At 39.1% G+C, this 21,201-nt stretch overlaps 1 protein-coding gene across 1 annotated transcript in view; it reads right to left on the reverse strand.

Moving 5' to 3' along the window:
* Positions 1-21,201, reverse strand: part of JAM2 (junctional adhesion molecule 2) — a 52,745-nt gene that overhangs the window by 15,491 nt on the left and 16,053 nt on the right. Inside the window, exon 2 of the mRNA XM_008701758.2 lies at positions 5,029-5,094. Within this exon, the coding sequence (XP_008699980.1) occupies positions 5,029-5,094 (66 nt within the window). The remainder of the gene's footprint in view (positions 1-5,028; positions 5,095-21,201) is intronic.

Here is a 21,201-nt window from a genome sequence, read left to right on the forward strand (position 1 = left end):
GGGGGATAGGCCAGCACCTACCTGCCAACTGCTTTGAGTTGTCAAAAGGAAAGCTCCAGTTGTAAATATTTTTAAAGTACGTTTCAGTCATGCTCCCTAGAGTGTCACCTTCATGTTTCTGAGAATATTTTTCCTACAATGCATATAGTTTGACCCCAAAAGCACACATCTTTGACTAGAGGAGAAATTATGTTCAAATCCTTTCCATACCTCTGATTTTGATGTAGCAGATTTAATGCCACATTAAAAAAAACAATTCAGGATATTACATGATTCGGTGGATTAGAGAGCAATACTTGTATTATCTCCGGTTTTATTAATATACACATAGATATGAACAAAAAGCATATACAAAAAGGTATGAAAATATGAACCCAGTGCTGATTTCTGTGTGATAGAATTATGGTGTTTCTTTTTGTTATGTGTAGTTTCTAATTTTCCTTTAGTTCCACACATATTGCTAGAAATACAGAAAGAGAATAAAAGGGAATGGAAAACAGAAAATAGGACAGAGAAAAGAAGGGCAAAGGGAAAAAAAAAACCCACAAAGTTGTTTTTAAGGATGCCTAAAGTTTTTAGAGCAGGTTTTATATTATAAAGAGACATCATTTTACAGACATGTTTACAATTATGCTACAAAGACAAATGTGTGCTGAGGGACTTGTCTGAGGAAACACAGTTCTGTTCTGTTGATTAAGGAGAATGGGTGGTGACTTTCCGGAGTCTTGAGTTTGAGATAGGTTTCCTTCCCGTATTTTGTTGAGTTTCCAACAATTAAACACACACCCACACTCATTTTTAGCCCGCACGCTTAGGTCTTAGGAATAAATTTGTACTCAGTCACATTGTTTCATGTATTTAACTACACACACACACACACACACACACACACACACAGAGCCCTTTTCAGCAAGAAGTTTTGACTTCTGTCCCATTGCTCTATGGAAAACCTCTGCAGAAATTACATCCAAAAATGAAACCAACGGTTTTCCTAAATGCAGTGACACCACTCCCGCCTCATGCACAATGACCATGGAAGATGTGCAGAGATGGTCTAAGTCACGCACACGTTGAGTACTTACTGTGTGTCCAGCATTGCTCCTGATCTATAACAGTGAGCAAAACAAAGATCCCTGTTCTTTCAGGTCTCACAATTTGCAGGGGGAGTCAGGCACGCGAGAAATTTCAAAACGTGAATTAAATGCTACATTGGGAGGCAATCAATGAGTGCCAAGGAAATAGAGTAGATCAGGAGTGTTGGTGTGCAATTACAAAACACCTGAGTAGTTAGAGTTCAACTCATTTAGAGAGTGACATTTGACCAAAGACCGAAAAAAGAAATTAGCATTCCTTAGAATTTGAGTACAAATTTCCTAGAATTTGAAATTGGAATTCACTATGGGTTTCTCTGGGGCCACTCCAAGCAAGGCAATAGCCAGTGCCTCGATCTGAAGATGCCAACGCCACGACCTCAAGAACTGGGAGAAACAGTAAGTCAGCTAGAATCACGGAGTCAACATCTGAGCATAATAAAAACCAGATGCACTGAGAAGCTAACTGCCATAGACGCTCCTCTCTCTTTTCAGTTAGAATGCAACAGTCATGACCAGTATAATCTTGTATGTAGCCCCTAGGATTACTATATCATAAGGCATGGCCTTTTGGAGTTAGACCTCTGCCATACACTATGTGTGTGATGTTGGGAGTATTACTTCGTTCTTTTTGAACCTTATACTCACATTTGTAAAAAGAACAAAATAACAGTACTCATCTTAGGAAGCTATTGTGAAGCTTAAATGAGGCAATATGTTAATACACTTGGGCGTGTGTGATACTTTGCACATCGTGTGCTCCATCAGTGGTTACTGTTGCTTTCACCCCTGAGAAACTTCTAGTTGTAGTTGTAAGTATGCCCTGACATGATAGAAATCCCCGCTTTCTACAACACAAATTTACTTAACAATCACTCAAATTTGAACTAGAACTGTTACCTTTGAGACAGCAAAGGATAGGATACAGACATAAATCATGTTTTCTCAAAACAAGGCATACTAAAGCATAAAAATGCACCAAGTCTTTTTTATTAAGACGATCATTTCATTCCCAAAAGTATGTTTCCTTCGGGTCAAGGAAAGATGATTCTTTTGTTTAGAAAAAGTGTATAAGCAGTAACTATTTTCATGTAGCAAAATTGTCACTTTTAGGAATCACATCGATAGAAATCACTGTGAATTTTAATTTCTCTAAGATTCTGTACTGAGAACTATCTTTTGATTTTATTATCTGTGCTCAAGGTAAAAATCATCAAAATCTTATATAATGCAAAAATAGAATTGTAAGACCAACATAGCTCTGAAATATTACCAAGAAATTCCTTCTGTGAAGAAAAGCCTGCTATTAACCGAATTATAGCTCACAGGGTTGGACATTCTGCATAAAGGCTGCTCATATAATTTATAAGCCTAGCAAAGCTGCTCTCACTTCAGTCTTGTTCTGTTCTTGGCACCACTATGGGAAGTGATACAAAACAGCAGTATGGCAAAGAAGGAATTAATTCATGATTTGTTGACATCAGAGAGACAAGAGACCAAAAAAAAAAAATGAAATGAATTAGGTGGAACATACCCATACATATACACAAATCATAAGATATTTTAGGCTTTAACTAAAATCAAGTCACTGCATGAAATATGCTACAACTAAAATGTGGAAGAAGATAGAAATTTATTTTTGCTTTAAGGAGAGCCAAGTTGGAATGACTGGGGCACATATGAAATAGAATCAAAATATAAATCTTTGTCTTTAAGGATTTATTTTTTTGAGAGAGAGAGAGCATACGAGCGGGGGGAAGGACAGAGGCAGAGAAGACTCCCCCCTGAGCACAGAGCCCCCCCCCCCCATGTGGGGCTCTATCTCAGGAACCTGAAATCCTGACCTGAGCCAAAACCAAGAGTTGGATGCTCACCTGACAGAGCCACCCAGGTGCCCCTATAATTCGTAATTAAAAAGAGCAGAGGGGAAAGAAAGAAAGAAAGAAAGAAAGAAAGAAAGAAAGAAAGAAAGAAAGAAAGAAAATACTTATTCAGGAGTAAGACTAACATTTGATTGCAATAAATCATAGAAAGATTTTTTATATTAAAAATAAAACATGCGGGGCTCCTGGATGGCTCAGTCGTTAAGCGTCTGCCTTCGGCTCAGGTCATGATCCTAGGGTCCTGGGATTGAGCCCCGCATCGGGCTCCCTGCTAGGCGGGAAGCCTGCTTCTCCCTCTCCTACTCCCCGCTTGTGTTCCCTCTCTCGCTGTCTCTCTTTGTCAAATAAATAATAATAAAATAAAATCTTAAAAAAATACAAATAAATAAATAAAACATGCATTAAAAAGTAATGTAAATGGTACACGATTTGAGTTTGGAGTGATGGAAATTTTTGGAACTAGACAGAGGTGGTAGTTATACCACATTATGAATGTACTAAATGCCCCTGAACCATTCACTTGAATGTGCTGGTTTTAGGTTATGCGAATTTCACCTCAATATATTTTTTTAAAAGTAATGTAAGACTGTAGAATATAACTTTGGCATTCTAATGGAGATACCATGCGTAGGGCCTGGGTGGTGGGGGAGGGGGGCAGGGACGTATATTCATGGTACCTGCTGGGCCCAACAGTGAGAACCTTCAGGAAAGGACAAAGTAGGACAATTCACTTCTCTTGTCCTCAGAGTCTTGGCCCATCTTTTCCTCTCACTGTGTGATCCCTCTTCTGGCCTTTCCAGTCTCCTTTTCGACACCTCGTCCAGCCCTGTTTCTTCTCTCTGCAAGTGCTCCGTAGCCCTACATCACTCCCAATCATTACTCTGCTCTTCCCACCTCTCTCCACTTGAAACTAATTCATGATAAAGAGTGAATGTTTTATTAGCTTAATCATGTAACATAGTAGGACTTCATTAACAGAAATAATTATTTAAGTGATTTGTTATCAAGTGATGTGTTCCTTGTGAGTGGCAGGCTGATTCTTACTGTAGCACATTTTTACTGAAGAAGCACATATAATGCTGTGTGCTGGGCACAGTTTTAAGTACTAGTTAAATAATAATCTACTTAGTTCCTTCCCACCCACTTCTCTTCTTTAATCTTTGTCTCTTTCCTTCAAACCTCTCTCTCCCATCTCCAGGAATCTAAGACATGCGTGAAGAGGAGAGTTCAGACACATTTGAAACTTGTTTCTTAAATGTTTACAATCTCCGGCCTAAATGAGCGTCACACTTAGGACATGGTAATTCTTCTGGTTGCCTGGTATCATTGTGTTCTAGGCAAAAGAGCCTTCAGAATAGTAGTAGGTGGTCGATATTTGAAGTAAACTTATAAAAGCCCTTATAAAGTTTTCCTTGGATATTAGTCTTTTAAAAAAAAATTTTTAATTGTGGTTAAATACACAGATCTTAACATTTACCATCTGAACACTTTTTAACTTTTTGCCATCTTAATGATTTTTAATAAGTCCGTAGTGTGACGTACATTCACGTTGTGAAGCAACCAATCTCTAGAACTTTTTCATCTTGCAAAAGTGAAAGTTTATTATACCCATTAAACCTCAACTCCGCATTGTAAATATAGTTAAGAAGCTAAAATACATAACAAAATGGCACCCCTAAATAGGCTATATTAATGTCATCCTAAAAACATTAGGTAGAGTGGGGTTTGCAGCGTTAATCTCCATTTGCCTTATCCAGCTGGCTGGAAACCTTGCAAGATCTCCGTCTACCAGTTTCACAAATTAGATCCGCTTTGTTGCAGATAATTTATGCAATTAGAGGCCTTCTTGGTACATCAGGGCTTTCATCGAATGTCCAAAATTTCCACTGAGGAGGTGGAGAAAGGGTTCTCAAGTAGAAACAGCACAGAGCAGCATTTCGGAAGGAAGACAGTGTGAGGTAAGGCAGAGGGTCCCAACAAATAGATAACATCGCACACGTCATACTCGTGAGTCATCGAACAACACAGTCTGGGAAAAGCGTAAGTTACTCTACCTTGATACTCTATTGCTGTGACCACCTGATGGTCTTTTGGGGCAGAGAATCCATAGGCCTTATGATCTGAAAGATTAAAACAGATAAGATGATTAAAATAGTACCAAAGGTCACTTGCAAATATTTGAATAGGACGCAACATTAAGGAAAACTGGCCTAAAGTTCGGTGGCAGTTTCACACATTCATAACCCGTAAGTTTTAAGTATCAAAATAAGAAAAACCAAGCCAAACCCTATATGTCTCTTCATATTTTCTGTATTGTGGTTTTCTGCCTTCCTTTCACAAAGCAAAACCCATGAATCTGTCAGGGCCCCATGACAGACAACACAATCTCACAAGCCTGATTGTGAAAGGCTTTTTTTTTTTTTTTTTTAATCTTTAAAGATTTATTTATTTATTTTAGAGAAAGTATAAGCAGGGTGGGGAGTGCGGAGGGAGAGGAAGAGAAGCAGACTCGCCACTGAGCACAGAGCCTGACTCTGGGCTAGATAGCAGGACCCCCGAGATCATGTCCTGAGCCAAAACTAAGAGTCCAACAACGCTGAATGGACTGAGCCACCCAGGCGCCCCAAGCCTGATTGTTAAACGCTTATCTTTGTCCTTATTAATTTAGCCTAATATGCAATCTAGCGCCTAAAGTATTGCCCCTTTAAGATAAAAGCTAATTATTTAAGGGTTTAAGTTGCTTTATAAACTTATACCTGATTATACCTACATATTTTTGACTAGGAAATGTATATATAATATATACTGTATATAAACTTTGTATATACAAATATGATGAAAAATGCAAGCAGACCATCTTTATTTTTGCCCCAAACATTTCAATAATTTTCCAGGATTGGTCTATAGGATTGAAATGACTGACCAATTACGGTGGCTGATGTGATCTGATAATACGATGACGACAACAACGATGATATCATCACTTTCATATATGCAGGAAATTTCATTTCATTTTATTTTTTAAAGATTTATTTATTTGAGATAGAGATGGGGGGGCAGAGGGAGAGAGAGAATCTTAGGCAGTCTCCACAATGGACTGGGGACCAATCTAACAACACTGAGATCATGACCTGAGCCAAAACCACAAGCCAGATGCTTAACTGACTGAGCCAACCAACCACCCCAACAATAGTTAACATTTATTAAGCACTTAGGTGCTAGGCAACATTCCCAGTGCTTTGCAAGTATTAATTCATTTAACTCTCACAACAATTCTCTGTGGTTGGGTACCATTTTTATCCACCTGTTTTGCAGGTGGGGAAACTGAGACACAGAGAGGGTAAGAAACCTTGGTCAAGGTTATACAAGTGGTAAGTGGTGGGGCTGGGATTTGAACTCATCCAGTCTATTTCCATAGCCCGTGTATTTCATTACTATACTACTACGCTGGGCCCCACCTCGTGGTTCCCCCAAGCTGAACTATGAGGAAGCACTGCAGATTAGCAAAGACGCCAGGTGGAAAGGGCCATTGATCTAAGGAAGATGGAATAAGGTGAGAAACTGATTGTTGTAATGAAGGCGAAGGATGGGCTGTGAAGCACAACAGGAAGATGGAAGGTGGGTGGCGGTACCTGGAGAAGTAGCGCGGCATGGTAGGCATGGTAATCTCAGTGGGGAGGCTCCAGTGGAGGGTTTCTCCACCTTGACACTATTAACAGTTGGAACCAGCTCATTCTTTGTTGTGAGGGGGCTGTCCTGTGTATGGCAGGATATTTTTTGCAGTATCCCTGGCTTCTCCCCACTAGGTGCCAGTAGAACTTCCATCTCCCCTATGGCAAACCCAAGTCATGACAACCAGAAATGTTTCCAGACAGTGCCAAATGCCCCACTGCTTTAGACTTAGCAGCTAGGCTGCTTTGAAGAACGAGGAATAGAAAGAAATAGACTAAAGAAAGACAAAAAAACCATGAGTTCAAGGATTTCAAAAAAGTTCCTATGAGATCAGAATTTCTTGAGTATGAAATAATGTATTACATTTTTGGGAAGGAGAGAAAAATGTTTCATAACACGCCTATCTTTGATTTATTCACCTATATGGACACTGACATGTAAATTATGACACCGTGCTAAGACTTCTTTATTCCTAAGGAATACATGCTATTTTGGATAACTTTTTTTTTTCTTTTTCTCTCCCTTAGAAGCCTGGACGGCAAATATAATCATGAAATGAAAACTCCTAGAAACCTACAGGGCTCAAATGTCTAGTTCTCTAACATTGTTCAACTATTGAGGATCTAGATCTCGAAATTGGAAACATCTTCATTAGGTAAATCGGCAAAGCTGGTGTCTATGCAAAGAGTATAAAATTGAGCTGATTATTTTTATTGACAGCTGTAAATATATTTGTATAAAGCAGTGACCTACGTGGCCCAGTCTTGGAGAGGTATCAGGTCACCAAAGAGTGATTTCAAAGTATCACTTTGGCTTGCATATTAAGAAAAAAATCATGAAGGGGTCCAAGCCAACATCTAAAGTATCCCCCTTTTCCCTTTTCCACATACTCTGCCATATACCAGAATATGTCCCATAGTCCTCTGAACTCCACCCTCACCCCTCTATGCCTTTCTTTTCCAGTTTCTCCTCTCCTTTCCCAATTTTATTTTTAGTGCCCAAAGAGGGTCCAGATCTTCAGAGAACAGAGGGAGGGAAGACACTAAGCTGGCCAAGCCAGGAAAGCCAGGACCTCATGCGTTCACCCTGTGTTACACCTACATTTAAACGACAGGATCGCTGAATGTTTTTCCAATGATTCTCACTCCAAATCGTTATTCTGTGACACTTTCAGAGCACACTTTGAAAAAGCCTCTTTTCTCCGTTAGCAATGTGGAAATTAGTGCCCTCCAAGAAGTTCTGATTGTGACCGGCGTTTTTGGTGACTTTTTGAACTCTTTTCATAGATTTTTTAGACAAAACAATGAAGGCTCATATTCCCTAGAAACCAGTTGAGGGGAAAATCTGGGCAAAAGAGAAAAAGATAATCTTTGTTCTCTCCACATCATCATCTCTTTGAACTTTTCAAACACCGCACTGCCCACTGAGAATGTTTATTCCCTTCAGCAGGCTCGGGTCGTCTTTCATTTGAGGTGAACGTTAGTCCAATCTGAGACTGGAAGGTTTAGGACTGGGCCTGATTATTTTCCCCTTTTCTCAATTCCAGTTTCCTACTTGCTAAAACGTCCTTTGAGAAAGATTTCTTAAATTTTCAAAAACCACTTCTATGGAAAATAACAGCTGTTAACTCAGGAATTTTATTAATTTCTTCAGAACTTCTATATGTATATGTTTGAGTAGAAAAAAAAAAATGTCCCAAACACCAAAAAAGAGAGGATTGATTGAATTGGCAAAGCCATGAATGCAAAACAATTATAAAGGGGATTGGTTTTAGTAAATTAATAAATAGATATTATTTCTTGGTATCTGAATATTTATTCCTGTGATTTTAAGTGTCTTCTAGCTATGTGGCTTCCTCTGGTTCTATTTACTTCAAGGTTTGCTTTTTAATTAAGTAAAAATACTTAAAATGTGTGGTCACCTACGATGAACTTATTTAAACAGAAAGTTCTGAATCTTAAAAAAACAATTATATATTATAAGATTTCTACCTTGTTTTAAGCCTTTCTGGTCTTGGAATTCTATGTGTGGTTGTTTTTTTTTTTTAAAGGTTTTATTTATTTATTCGATAGAGAGAGAGACAGCCAGCGAGAGAGGGAACACAAGCAGGGGGAGTGGGAGAGGAAGAAGCAGGCTCCCAGCGAAGGAGCCTGATGTGGGGCTCGATCCCATAACGCCGGGATCACGCCCTGAGCCGAAGGCAGACACTTAACTGCTGTGCCACCCAGGCGCCCCTGTGTGTGTGGGGCGGGTTTTAACTTGAACCCAATAACTTTATGAAAATAAAATGTTGGATTTTGTATCAAGATTTCACTAACAGAAGTTGGGAAGAGTCTCTGTTGGCTGCTTTCTTGAACTGATCTTTATTTTTTCTTCACCTTTCCAGAGTGAGTTGAAAAAGAAAACAAACAAAAAATTGTCATGTAGGTCTGCTGGTTGAGGTCAACAATTGTTTCAAAGTTAGCTACAAAACATCTTTAATAGTTTTGGATGTGTTCCAATATCACTGGCAGAAGTTCATAAAATGAGGTTAAGAGATGATTATTTCCATAACTGCTAACAACTCCAAGTCAAGTAATCCCTAACCAAATGAAAGCTTTTGTGTTCCTTTCCCCCCAACTCTAAGAATTAAATTTCTTACATTGTCTATCAATCATCTAAAATATTCTTGTGTGACTAAGGATAATCTAGTATGGCTAAGAATAAATATTTATATTTATTCTACAGTCTTTAAATTTACTATAAAAGTGTTATTTAAAGTAACACTTTTAATTGGAAACATGATTAGGAAAAGTTGATGTGTTACAGAGGCTTTTTGTTCTAAGAGTGTACCATTACAGAGAATACCATGATAAAAGCAAGTTATGAGTTATTTCGTAAGTTTTCAAAAATGAAAATTAATAGCCATGTGGTTTTGACAATCACTAATATACAATTATTGTACTAACAAATATAGAAAAGAAAAAAGATGCATAGGGCTAGTAGTAACAGACAAAATAAGACTATCCAGTATTTATTTATTTATTTTTAAAGGAGGCTTTTAATTTTTATTTTTAAACTTTTTTTAAAAGGAAGCTTTTTTTATATTAACATTTTTTAATTTAAATTCAATTAATTAACATATAATGTAGTATTAGTTTCAGATGTACTTTCCAGTATTTATTATGGATAAATATTTATAGGGTAAAAAGGATCCCAATGAAGTAGGAACCAGGAGTTAGGTTAATATACTTACCTATCTCACTACCATTCATCATGATATCATACCCTAGTAGGTCTAAAGAGTAGGGAGAGGGAGAGAGGGTGGGCAGGAAGGGGTAGGAGGGGGACACTGGGAAGGGAGGTGGAGAAGGAGAGAGAGGAAGAGAGAGATCACATAGACAGACCTGTCCTTCTAGTCTCTCAAACTGGACATTCTGGCCCTTTTTCTCTTCTTTTCTTTTCTTTTCTTTTCTTTTCTTTTCTTTTCTTTTCTTCCCTTTTCTTTTCTTTCTTTTTTTTTAAGATTTATGTCTTTATTTGAAAGAGAGAGAGATAGAGAGCACGTGAGCAGGGGGAGAGGGAGAGAAGAAGACTCCCTGCTGAGTGGGGAGCAGGGCTAGATCCCACAAATCTGGGATCGTGATCTGAGTCGAAACTAAGAGTCAGACGCCCAACCGACTGAGCCACCCAGGCAACCCTTCTGGCCCTTCCTTTTAATGAGAGAAAGGGAAACCATACCAAAGTACAAGGAAAAACAAAAGCTGTGCTTGGCTTTAGAGCTACCCGTGGCTTGTGTTCTAGTGAGTTAATGATGACCTAAAGAATTAAAGGGTGATTTTCACTATGAATAAATTTTCCCCATAAGAACCTAGCATCTAAGTAAGATGTGACTCCACCATGTTAAAATCCTCATTTGACAGATGTGACGATTGAGAGAGGTCTTTGCTCAAGGTCACAACACTAGAAAGCAGAGAAGCAAAGATGTGCATTTATATCTAGTTAGTTTAGCTCTGCAGAACTTCCCCCCCAGCCCCCATTCTCTGATCAGCACGAGGTGAATGATTAAATTTTGGGGGTGATAGTAGATAGAAATGAAACAAGTAAACTAATTTCTTACAGTAAAATAAATTCTTTAAAAAGTTTTAAAAATGTTCTTTAAGCACATCTTCGAATGTTTAACAGTGGCCTGTAGTATTGGAAAGCCAGCAACAGCTGCATTTCTCACCAGGCACTCCCCACTAGGACATAAAACAATTTTAGGATTCTGAGATCTTTCTTTAATATTCCCCAAGTGACAATCTCAGCCAAACACAATTTGCGCACCAGTGTCATTAACTACAGATTTTAGACTGATGACAATAGTCAACTCAAATTCAGTAGACTCTCAAGACAAGAGGAAGGAATGTCACCTTCCAAAATTGATGCTAATAAAGGTCACAGACTCAATGGAAGGCGGGGATGTTGACCATTCTATGTTCGGACTGGTTCTCCCTAAGACTGATGCCAGGCAGCAATGGCCCTAAAACTTTATGAGCGTAAAATAAGAAATCAGTACGAAAGATGTCAGATATCAAAATAAACACATGGGGTAAAGGCAAAGAACACTAACATGGAAGAGGTAAGGACCCATAAAGCTGAGCGTCTCTCCTCACTAACCGACTCATGTGGTCTGGACTGTGTCTCAGGCATAGCCTTTTATGAGAGACGGCGCATCAGGCTTCGACAGCTTGATGACATTTTAATTTAAGATTATTCACTGCTCTTTAGTCTGAGATTATAGTTACTAACTCCTAAATCTCAATATGGTTTTTCAAGATTAAAAGTCCAGAACCATCAGTAGTATTTGATGGTTATATTTCTCAGCAAACAGGAACATGCTAGTGTAATTGTCAAATAAATAATTTTTTTTGAGAGCAGGTGCAGATCATTTCTCCAGAGTTTTGATCAGCTCTGGGCAAAGAGCTAAAAGCAAGTTTCTGAATCTGGGCTCCGAACTCTGGTTCTGAATCACCAAGGTATGCGAGTCTGGGAATCCCTGCCCACAATGTCCTAACAGCTGATACACACGGATTACTCAGTGGCTCTGTGCGTCAGGGGATAGTGAAGTGGCTATTCTGCAGTCATCTGATACGTATAAATCCACTTAAGCAACGTATGTGAGTAGAACTCTACCATCTACTAAGCTCTTTCCCTCCTGACCCTACATGGATGTTTGTTTTAAACTCTTTGTATGTCCAGCATCTTATTTTTCTGCTTTATTGGATGAATTTGGGAATCGTTTTGATGCACCCAATGTTTTCGTTTTTTGAAAGCACAAACATGCAGTCAATGAATACAAATTGAGTTTTACAGGGATCAGCACAGAATGTCAAAAATATTCTCTAATATTCCTGATCTGTCAAATTTATAATATGCAAATGAAGTTATCTTTGCATTTCTCAGAGGAAGATAGAGCACTGCTAATGTCTTAAATCTTTTTCTGAATTAGAAGATACATAAAATATAATGAATAAACACATAAAGGAAGGAGGACTGACCGTGAATTAATAAGGTGTAAGGTTTGGGGCTCTTCCTTGCAGGAGTACTTCCTAAGGCCCTGGGGGTGAAGTGGGAGGGCCTAACAATGTGTGCACATTTTGTAAAACTCGCAAGAATAAGGGGTGCTGGGGTGGCTCAGTCGGTTAAGTGTCTGACTCTTGATTTCGGCTCAGGTCATGATCTCAGGGTTGTGAGATCAAGCCCCACATTGGGCTCTGCATTCAGCACAGAGTATACTTGAGATTCTCTCTCTCCCTCTGCCCTTCCCCCAACCAGCGCACCTGCACATACACTCTCCCCCTCTCTAAAAAAACAAAAAACAAAAAACAACTTGCAAGAATAAGATTTTTTTGGGATACAATTTTTCTTATTGAGGATTCTAATAATCCATCTTTGCACACAATTATGGGCTTCTTATTAATGAGTTTATTTAGCTTTCTAGACTTGACCACTTATAATAAAGAAAATGATCTCCAGAGTTCACTACCTGAGAGTTCAACCTTTAAAATACTAAGGAGTTTATATGACCAACAATGTAGTGCATCCCTGCCCTCTCTCACCCTCTCAAATTTCAATTCTGAAAATATGGGGGTTGTATGAATTTTATTTTTCAGCTCTCCTGCTGGATGATGGTTCATAAAAGCTTTCACCCTTACAGTTCACACATATGTTCCTAATTAAATTCTGTTAGCATAAATGTTTCCAGAAGAGATTTGAAACGTAAGGGAAACCCTCCCAGCTTGTTGTTGCTTCATGTTTCCTTTGATTAGTCTTCAGGAAGCCGAAGGAACAAGAACGATTTATTTGAAAATGCCGAACATGGAAACAATGGCTTGGCATTGCTTAGCTGTCATAGTTTACAACTGTCAGGTAAGACCCCTCAGAATCAGTTACTCTGATTTCTCAGGTGCTTTACAACCAGGGACTATAATTTCCCATCTCTTTCCATAAAGACAGCTCCCCGACTCAGTCTTTTTGTTTCAAAACTGGTTCTACACATCAGCAGTGAGCTGACACCAAAACCTACTCTTTAGGGTCAGTCATCTAGACCAGCAAAAGCAATGGTTTAATGAAGATCTGTGTTATGAATGGAATGTGTGTCCACCCCCAAAATCCGTGTATTGAAATCCTAATGGCCAGTATGATGAGAGTAGGCGGTGGGGGCCTTTGGGAGATCTTTAGGTCATGAGGATGGAGCCTTCATGAACGGGAATGGTGTCCTTAGGAAAGAGGCTCCAGGGATCCCCATCTCAGCCATGTGAGGACACAAGAAAGTGGCAGCTCATAAGCAGGAAGCAGGTTCTCACCGGACACTGAATCTGCCAGCACCTTGGTCTTGGAATCTCTAGCTTCCAGAACTGTGAGAAATAGATATTTGTCTCTGAGTTACCCGGTCTATGGTATTTTCACTACAGCAGCTCGAACTTAAGACAATCTGCGTACACTCCAGTCAGATCTGCATCCTGAGCAGGCCAGGAAATGAGTATGTGCCACTAGAGATCCAAGTTTTGAAACTTTTTCGGACGAAGTATTTAAAAAATGGACAAAGGTAGTTAGTTGCGTCCAAATACGGTATATAAAAGTGTAACTGGGGCAGCACCTGGGTGGCTCAGTCAGTTGAGCATCTGCCTTCAGCTCAGGTCATGATCTTGGGGTCCTGGGATCGAGCCTTTTGTCGGGCTCCCTGCTCAGCAGGGGGTCTGCTTCTCCCTCTCCCTCTGCCCCTCCCCCTGCTCCTGCTCCCTCTCTCACTCTCTCTCTTTCAGTTAAATAAATAAATAATCTTTAAAAAAGAAAGTGTGATTGCTACCAAAAAATTCAGTGAAATTGTTGTTTGATATCCCATGTAGCATGAGGATGACTGCCTTTGTGACAGAATCCACCAGATATCTGGAAATGCTGTAGAGGCAACCTTAGCACTTCATATTTTGATGAGGTGGTGTCAGACCTGGCTTCTCATCCAATGGAGAAAGCGCTCAATAGCCTTGCACCACCACCAGCACCAGCACCATGTTCAACAGCTGGGCTTTTTGATTAAATATCTGAAATCAAACAAAAAGCAACATTAAAGTCCAGATGGGTGAAGAAAGGGTCATCTGTTGGAAAGGTGACCCAAGGCTTTATTACAGCTGGGGACAGAATCCTTCCTTGTCTTCAGGAAGTCACAGCTGATAGGGATGAAATGAGACCCGGCTAGCTTTGAATACCCAGTGCCTGGGGCAAGCTACAGCCTTAACCTTCTAAACCTGTTTCCATTGAAGTAAAATGAACCTAATAGTGCCTTCCCTAATTGGTTATAAGATTAAAAAGGTATGGAATTGCTTGATCCACTTCCTGGCACACAGGAGATTCTCTACAAACACTCGCCTCCTAGCTCGCCCTCTCCCGTGACAGTGCTTTTTATCCAATGTGACAACGCAAGTTTAGTGTTTTACCAATGATTCCACCTTAATCATGTATTAGGTTGGATTGCAAACACAGAGAATGCTTTGCTAGGGTTATATATTTTTCTCCCTTCTTTAAATGATTAGCACGATGTCTTCATTAAAGTGGCTGCTAAGAGTGGCAAGTCCTGTGTTTAAATTTGACCTCCTCTTTATCTTGGCCGTGACATATCTGGGTCAGCTACAGCCTCTTTGGGCTGTGCTTCACCATCTGTAAAACGTAATTTATGATGTAGAAGCCTTCCCTAACTACTTCCATTGCCACAACTCACCACACCCTTCACCCTGATAACACCAGCTACACTTAGCATCCAGGACAGCACGCTTCCCTAGCTTTCCTTCTCACAGCTCTTATCCTTGGTCATCTCCTCTTCTCTGCTTATGCTTCCGCCATTAATGGGGTGATCCAGACTCACGGCGTTGAACACCCCCAGATACTAACAATTCCCAAATATATCTCTCTGGTCTAGATGTCTCTGCTGAACTCCGGATTCAAATGCCTATTTAACTCTGCCACTTGAAGGTTTAACAGACATTTCAAACACATCGTTCTTTCTAAACCCGCCTCACTCACCCTAACTCAGATGATGGCAACTCTGTTCTTTCAGTTGTTCCGGCCAAAAAGTTTGCACTTATCTTTAATGATTCCAGTTACCATAGCCTGTATCCAATTCATTAGCAAATCCTATTAGCTCTACCTTCAAAATACACCCAGAACTATCACTTCCATTGGCATCTGCTCTGAGGACCATCATTTCTGCCTGGATCCCAGCAGTAGACTCCTGACTGGCCTTCTACTCTATCCTGTCCCTCTAAATTCTAATTTCAAAATTAGGTGCTTCAGAAGCTTTCATTGATTAATCTCGCGCAGTTCATCCCTTAATTCAAAAAAAATTAAGCATAGCTCTTTATATTCCATTTCCATTCTCTCCATAATTAACTTTGTTTCCATTCATTTGGCAAATATTTAGCTGCTATCTACTATAAATCAAGCAATTCTTGGCACTGGGGGCATAGGTAAGAAACTAAAGCTCCCTGCCTTCAGTGCATGAGTATGTGATATAGTGTGTTAGAAGGCGATGGGTACTATGGAAAAAAGAAAAATCAGGATTAAGGAAATCAGGGAGTTTGGAAGGAAAAAGTTCAGATGGAGGTGGGGTTGCAATATGGAAGAGGGTGGCCAGAGTAGACTTCATTAGGGAGGTGTCCTCTGAACAAAAACTTGAAGAAGTAAGAGAGTTCATAGACATCTGAAGGAAGAGTCTTTCTTTTTCTTTTTCTTTTTTTTTTTTTAAGATTTTATTTATTTGACAGAGAGAGAGAGACAACAAGAGAGGGAACACAAGCAAGGGGAGTGTGGGAGGGAGAAGCAAGCTTCCCGCCGAGCAGGGAGCCTGATGCGGGGCTCGATCCCAGCACCCTAGGATCATGACCTGAGCCAAAGGCAGACACATGACCGACTGAGCCACCCAGGTGCCCCACAATCTGATCCTATTTAGCTTCCTTCAGAGGCTTCCCCCTTCCCTCAGGGTGAACGCCAAATTCCTTCAAATGGCCTTTCAGAGCTGGCTTGTCTTTCCAGCCTCCCCCTCAATGGCTGACCCCCACAGACCCTGTGTTCAAGTCCTCCCCCCACCCCCACAGGGTTCCCACCACTCTTTGAACACCACAGGTCTTTATATCCTCCATTCTCTCTCCCTGGAATCCCCTCCTTCCATCACTCCCCTGACAAATGGGGAACTTCTATAGATATTCAATGCCCCACTCAAACATCATGAAAAGTAAAGCCTTCCCCAGCCCCTTCTTCTTTCTGATGCAGCACTTTTTATAAGCCTTTATTATTTTTTATAATAAGCTATCTTTTACATATCTGTGTCTTCCATTGGATAGCATTAGCAACACGACATGTTAGGAACTATTTGACCTATTTGTACCCACATCATACTTCACAAACAGTAAGAGATAATTAAATGTCTGCTGCAAACAAAACTGAACATGTCTTGTCTTCAAATGGGATAGATAAGCTTTTCTTTTACTATATTTTACATATACTATAAATTTATGTAGAGCATGAGATGTATTTTAAAGATGGTATAAACTACCTATCTTCGGAATTTAGCACACCACCTGGCATACCAGACCCACAAACTCTAGTTGAATTAAAATATAGTATTAGGCTTTAGTGACACTTTAATAATTCTTTGATAATATTAAAGTTTATAGCCTCTTTGAACAAAAATCTAAAAGTAATTTTCACATTGCATACGTCTAAACTACCCTCACTCAAACCACAAAAAAAGGGGAAAAAATGACATATTTTAGGGAAACTCGGGGGCATATGAACAGTTACTCTTCAGTGCATTCTACAGAGTCATTATTTTAACATTTTTCTCCCATTTAATTTTTTCTCTCACATCAGCTAAAAATGAACCCTGGAAAGGGAAAAACAGCTTCCCTAAAAATAGAATATATAATATGTGTCCTGTCTTCCATAAACTGAAGAATTTATTGCAATAATGAAGTACATGTAATTTGCATCTATTTATTTTAATTGGTTGGTTTTCAGCACTACCGGAACTTCTTTTCTTTCTTTTTTTTTTTTTTTAAGATTTTATTTATTTATTTGAGAGCAAGAGAGAGAAACAACAAGAGAGAGGGAGAGAGAGCGCGTGCCTGTGCGCCTGTGCATAAGGGGGTGGGGTAGGGTCAGAGGGAGAGGAAGAAGCAGACTCCCCACTGAGCAGGGAACCCATTGCAGGTCTGGATCCCAGGATCCTGAGGTCATGACCTGAGCCGAAGGCAGATGCTTAACCGACTGAGCCAACCAGGCGTCCCTGACCTCTTTTTCTAATAAATTTTTCATGCCCCTTTACTATCCTAAAACAAAATTTATGGGTAATATAACATTTTACATGTGTATATGTATATTTGCACATATATAAGTATGTATAAAATTTGGAAAACGAAATATAATGTTCCTTTACTATTAAAGAGAAATAAGAATATATAGCAAAATATTATCTATTTCAATTTTTAAATGTTTATACATGAGTACACTAGAATACACAATGATGAAGAATTCGGGTGTTAGTCTATACTTACAATGTTAAACGGGATTTAAGGGAAAAGACCTGAAGCCATTCCAAATGGTACAGGAAAATAAAGAACAGGCTCACTGTGGATATTTAGTTATGCATTAAGGCTGTACCCCCCCCCCCAAAAAATCTGTTTACAGCTAAATTAGTATAAGTTTTGGCTCAGTTATAAAGTTTTCACTTACATGAACATGCAGTGGAACTTGGTTAAGTCATGAAGGATGCAGGGTGAGGGACACAGGGAAGTTCTTCATTTTACAACACTGTCTGGCACACAGATATTTATCAGCTCTGGTCCCTGCCCAGCAGGTTTGTAGCACCCACCCATCACTGTGACAATCAAATAGGTCCCCAGAACTCCGCAACACTCCCTGGGGCAGTAACACCCCTTGGTAGCTCCCCATTCAATTCCTTGAACACACACTGAGCTAACAGAAACCTGAAAGCTTTGCATTACAAACTATGACAAACAGAGTATTCTCCACTTACACAGCTGATGTCACATGGCCTATGAAGTTAATTTTTAAAGGTAAGCCTATGATCTCCATGTTCCACTGGTGGTAATTGTTCTCACAATAAAACTATAAATATTACTCAGCCATCAGAAAGGATGAATACACACCATTTGCATGGACATGGATGGAACTGGGGGGGATTATGTTAAGTGAACTAAGTCAAGCAGAAAAGATGATTATCATATGGTTTCACTTACATGTCAAACAGAAGGAATAGCATGGAGGACATTTGGAGAAGGGAAGGAAAAATGAAGGGGTGGAAATCAGAGGGGGAGATGAACCAGGAGGGACTATGGACTCCGGGAAACAAACTGAGGGTTTCAGAGGGGAGGGGGATGCAGGGATGGGTTAGCCTGGTGAAAGGTATTAAGGAGGGCACGTATTGCATGGAGCACTGGGGGTTATACACAAACAATGAGTCAGGGAACACTACATCAAGAACTATGACGTACTGTATAGTGACTAACATAACATAATAAAAAAAATAAAAATAAATGAAGAGAAAAAAACTACAAAGGAGGTATTGGAGAGGACACAGCATTTATTGAGGTCTTTTTGGTATAGTTTGGTGGCTTTTCAATTCTGTAATTTTCTCTCACCTCTTTTGATTTTTAATTACTCCCTGCTCCAAACCTAAGCCCAATATAATTCTGCCTACTCACAATATGCTGTATTTTAAAGGATAACATTTTCAGCTAAGAAACATTTAACCGATTTTGATGATCTAACTGGGATAATTGGTGTCTCTTAAGTTTTCTTATCTGTTCAGAATAGTATGCCTAAAGATATTTCTTTCTTTTTTTTTTCTTTCCAGTCATGTTCTCCCACATACTTAAATGATTTTAAAGCTCTCTGATCCAAATCTTTAATAAAAATCTTTGAAAAGGCAAACGTATTGTGAAATCTTAACCCAGTTTTCTTTACCTTCAAAGATATAACACAGACACTCGTATTAATTAAGCTGCTAGTGCCTGATGCCTAATTAGGAATCTTGGACTCAACATTCTGAAAGAGTCCTAAATATTTTCTGACTGATCCTGTTCCCATGGAAACTAAAGTTGGGAAGTAGTAAAAGACAGAAGAAATTACCAAATGGTATCACAGAAATTAGCTGAAAGAGTTATTCTTCATTTCAAAATAAGGGGGAAAAAAATCCTTGTGTCCTGCTATCAGATAGCACATAGCAATTTAAAAGGTAATACATACAAAAAATTTAGGAAGTGTGTGATATATGAAAATATTTATTTTTGCTCATGACAACATTCATGTTTTTCTTTTGATATTAACTTCTAGGAAAAAAGCCAGAAAATTATGGGGACTTTTTCTATTTCCCTTTTAAATGATCTGTGATGCTACAGGGTGACCAAATTTGATAATAAATCCCTCGACAATATTGGATGAGCTCATGTTTGGATATTTTTCCCATTTAGTTAAACAATATTTTTAGATCATGAAATATTTTTTTCGGGCTTATGGCTTACCCTTCAGGTTAATATTGCTTTGAATTCAGTTTGAGTTGTGAACAGAAGGCATTTGTATATGTTGAGACAACCATACTACAAATACACTAAATGTCAGAAAGCATTTTAATAACATATTAAGATCTTTAAGCCATTACCCACACTCTAAATGGACACTCAAGTTATTTTCTTATTATGACAGAAAAAATTAGTCATTCTTGCAGTGCCCCTGCAGGATACTGTATGCTGATTCTAAATCCATACATGACGAGACAGAGGCTTCCTCTCTTCTCCTTGTGCCTTTATAGTGCCAAAGCAAACACCAGAAAAGAGCGCTTTCCATTCCCCCTAAAAATCTCCTCAACCTTCTACTTTCCCTCACACTTTCCAGTATCCTCATCTCCTACACAGGAAAAAAAAAGGGGGGGGGGGATCTGGAGTCAACAGTTCTAACTTCTTCAAGTCCTGCCTCTGTGTCTCCCTAAAACTATTCCGAGCCTCTGCTTCTCGTTTTATGAAACCTTGGTAAAAATAGTTCCAGGTACCTCACAGGAATGTTAACGGGAGAATTAAGTAATATAATTCGTGTGAAGTGTTTTGTCAAGTGTAAAGTTCCATTCAAAGGCTAATTTTGTCTTCTTTTTAATCCTTCAGGTTAGCCATAGCTTCTCTCTGATCTCCGTTGGTTCTTCTGGTCTCCAGATAACTGACTTGGCAAAATTCCTCCCCACTTTGTCTATTATTTCCCTGGGCACTTTCTCTTCATTGTCTCTGCTCTTTTATATTCTTAACTGAGCACATTCTCCAGAGCTCAGTCCTTTGCGCCTACTAATCAACCTCTGTGTATTCTCCCTGAGAACATCTTTTCCCAGAGTGAATCTCCCTATTTTTGTTCACCACTGAAGTACAGGGGATAGCTACAGAGGACTTATACTTTCATCCTCTTTCCAATGTTCTACAGAGACATTTTTAGTTGGATATTTTGTTGCCTTCTGATATATACAAAATAATCATTCCTTCTCAATGTAAGCACTATGATTTCTCTGGTTCTTCAAATCCACAAACTTGAAATTACTGTTTTGATGTCTTTGATGTCCCCCCATATTTAATCAACCACTAAATCTTACCAATTATTCTTTTCAATGTCTTCTGGATTTAACCGTTCCTAAACAATTTTGGCAGCTGCTACCTTAATCCTGTACCCTTTTACCTAATACTTGGGCTCTAGTCACCTCTTTCCTTCTAAGTCTATCCTATATGTAAGGCTCAAAGTTATTGGTTACCATAAATTCCATCTTTTGGTATATTGCTTCACTTTTCAAAACTTCTAACCACTTCCTGATGACTACTGCATCAAATAGAGACTTTTTACATAATATACAATCAACTCCATGAATACCGAGCCATTTCTTCATCCTTTTCAAAACAAGCTCTGTGTTCTAACCAATAAGAATCCTGAAAGAGGCAGTTTAGAATGAAAACAAGTCCTCAACACCATACAAAATAATTTTAGCATCTAAG

This window comes from Ursus maritimus, unplaced genomic scaffold (genome assembly GCF_017311325.1).
Source record: "Ursus maritimus isolate PB19 unplaced genomic scaffold, ASM1731132v1 scaffold_4, whole genome shotgun sequence".
Lineage (NCBI taxonomy): Eukaryota > Metazoa > Chordata > Mammalia > Carnivora > Ursidae > Ursus > Ursus maritimus.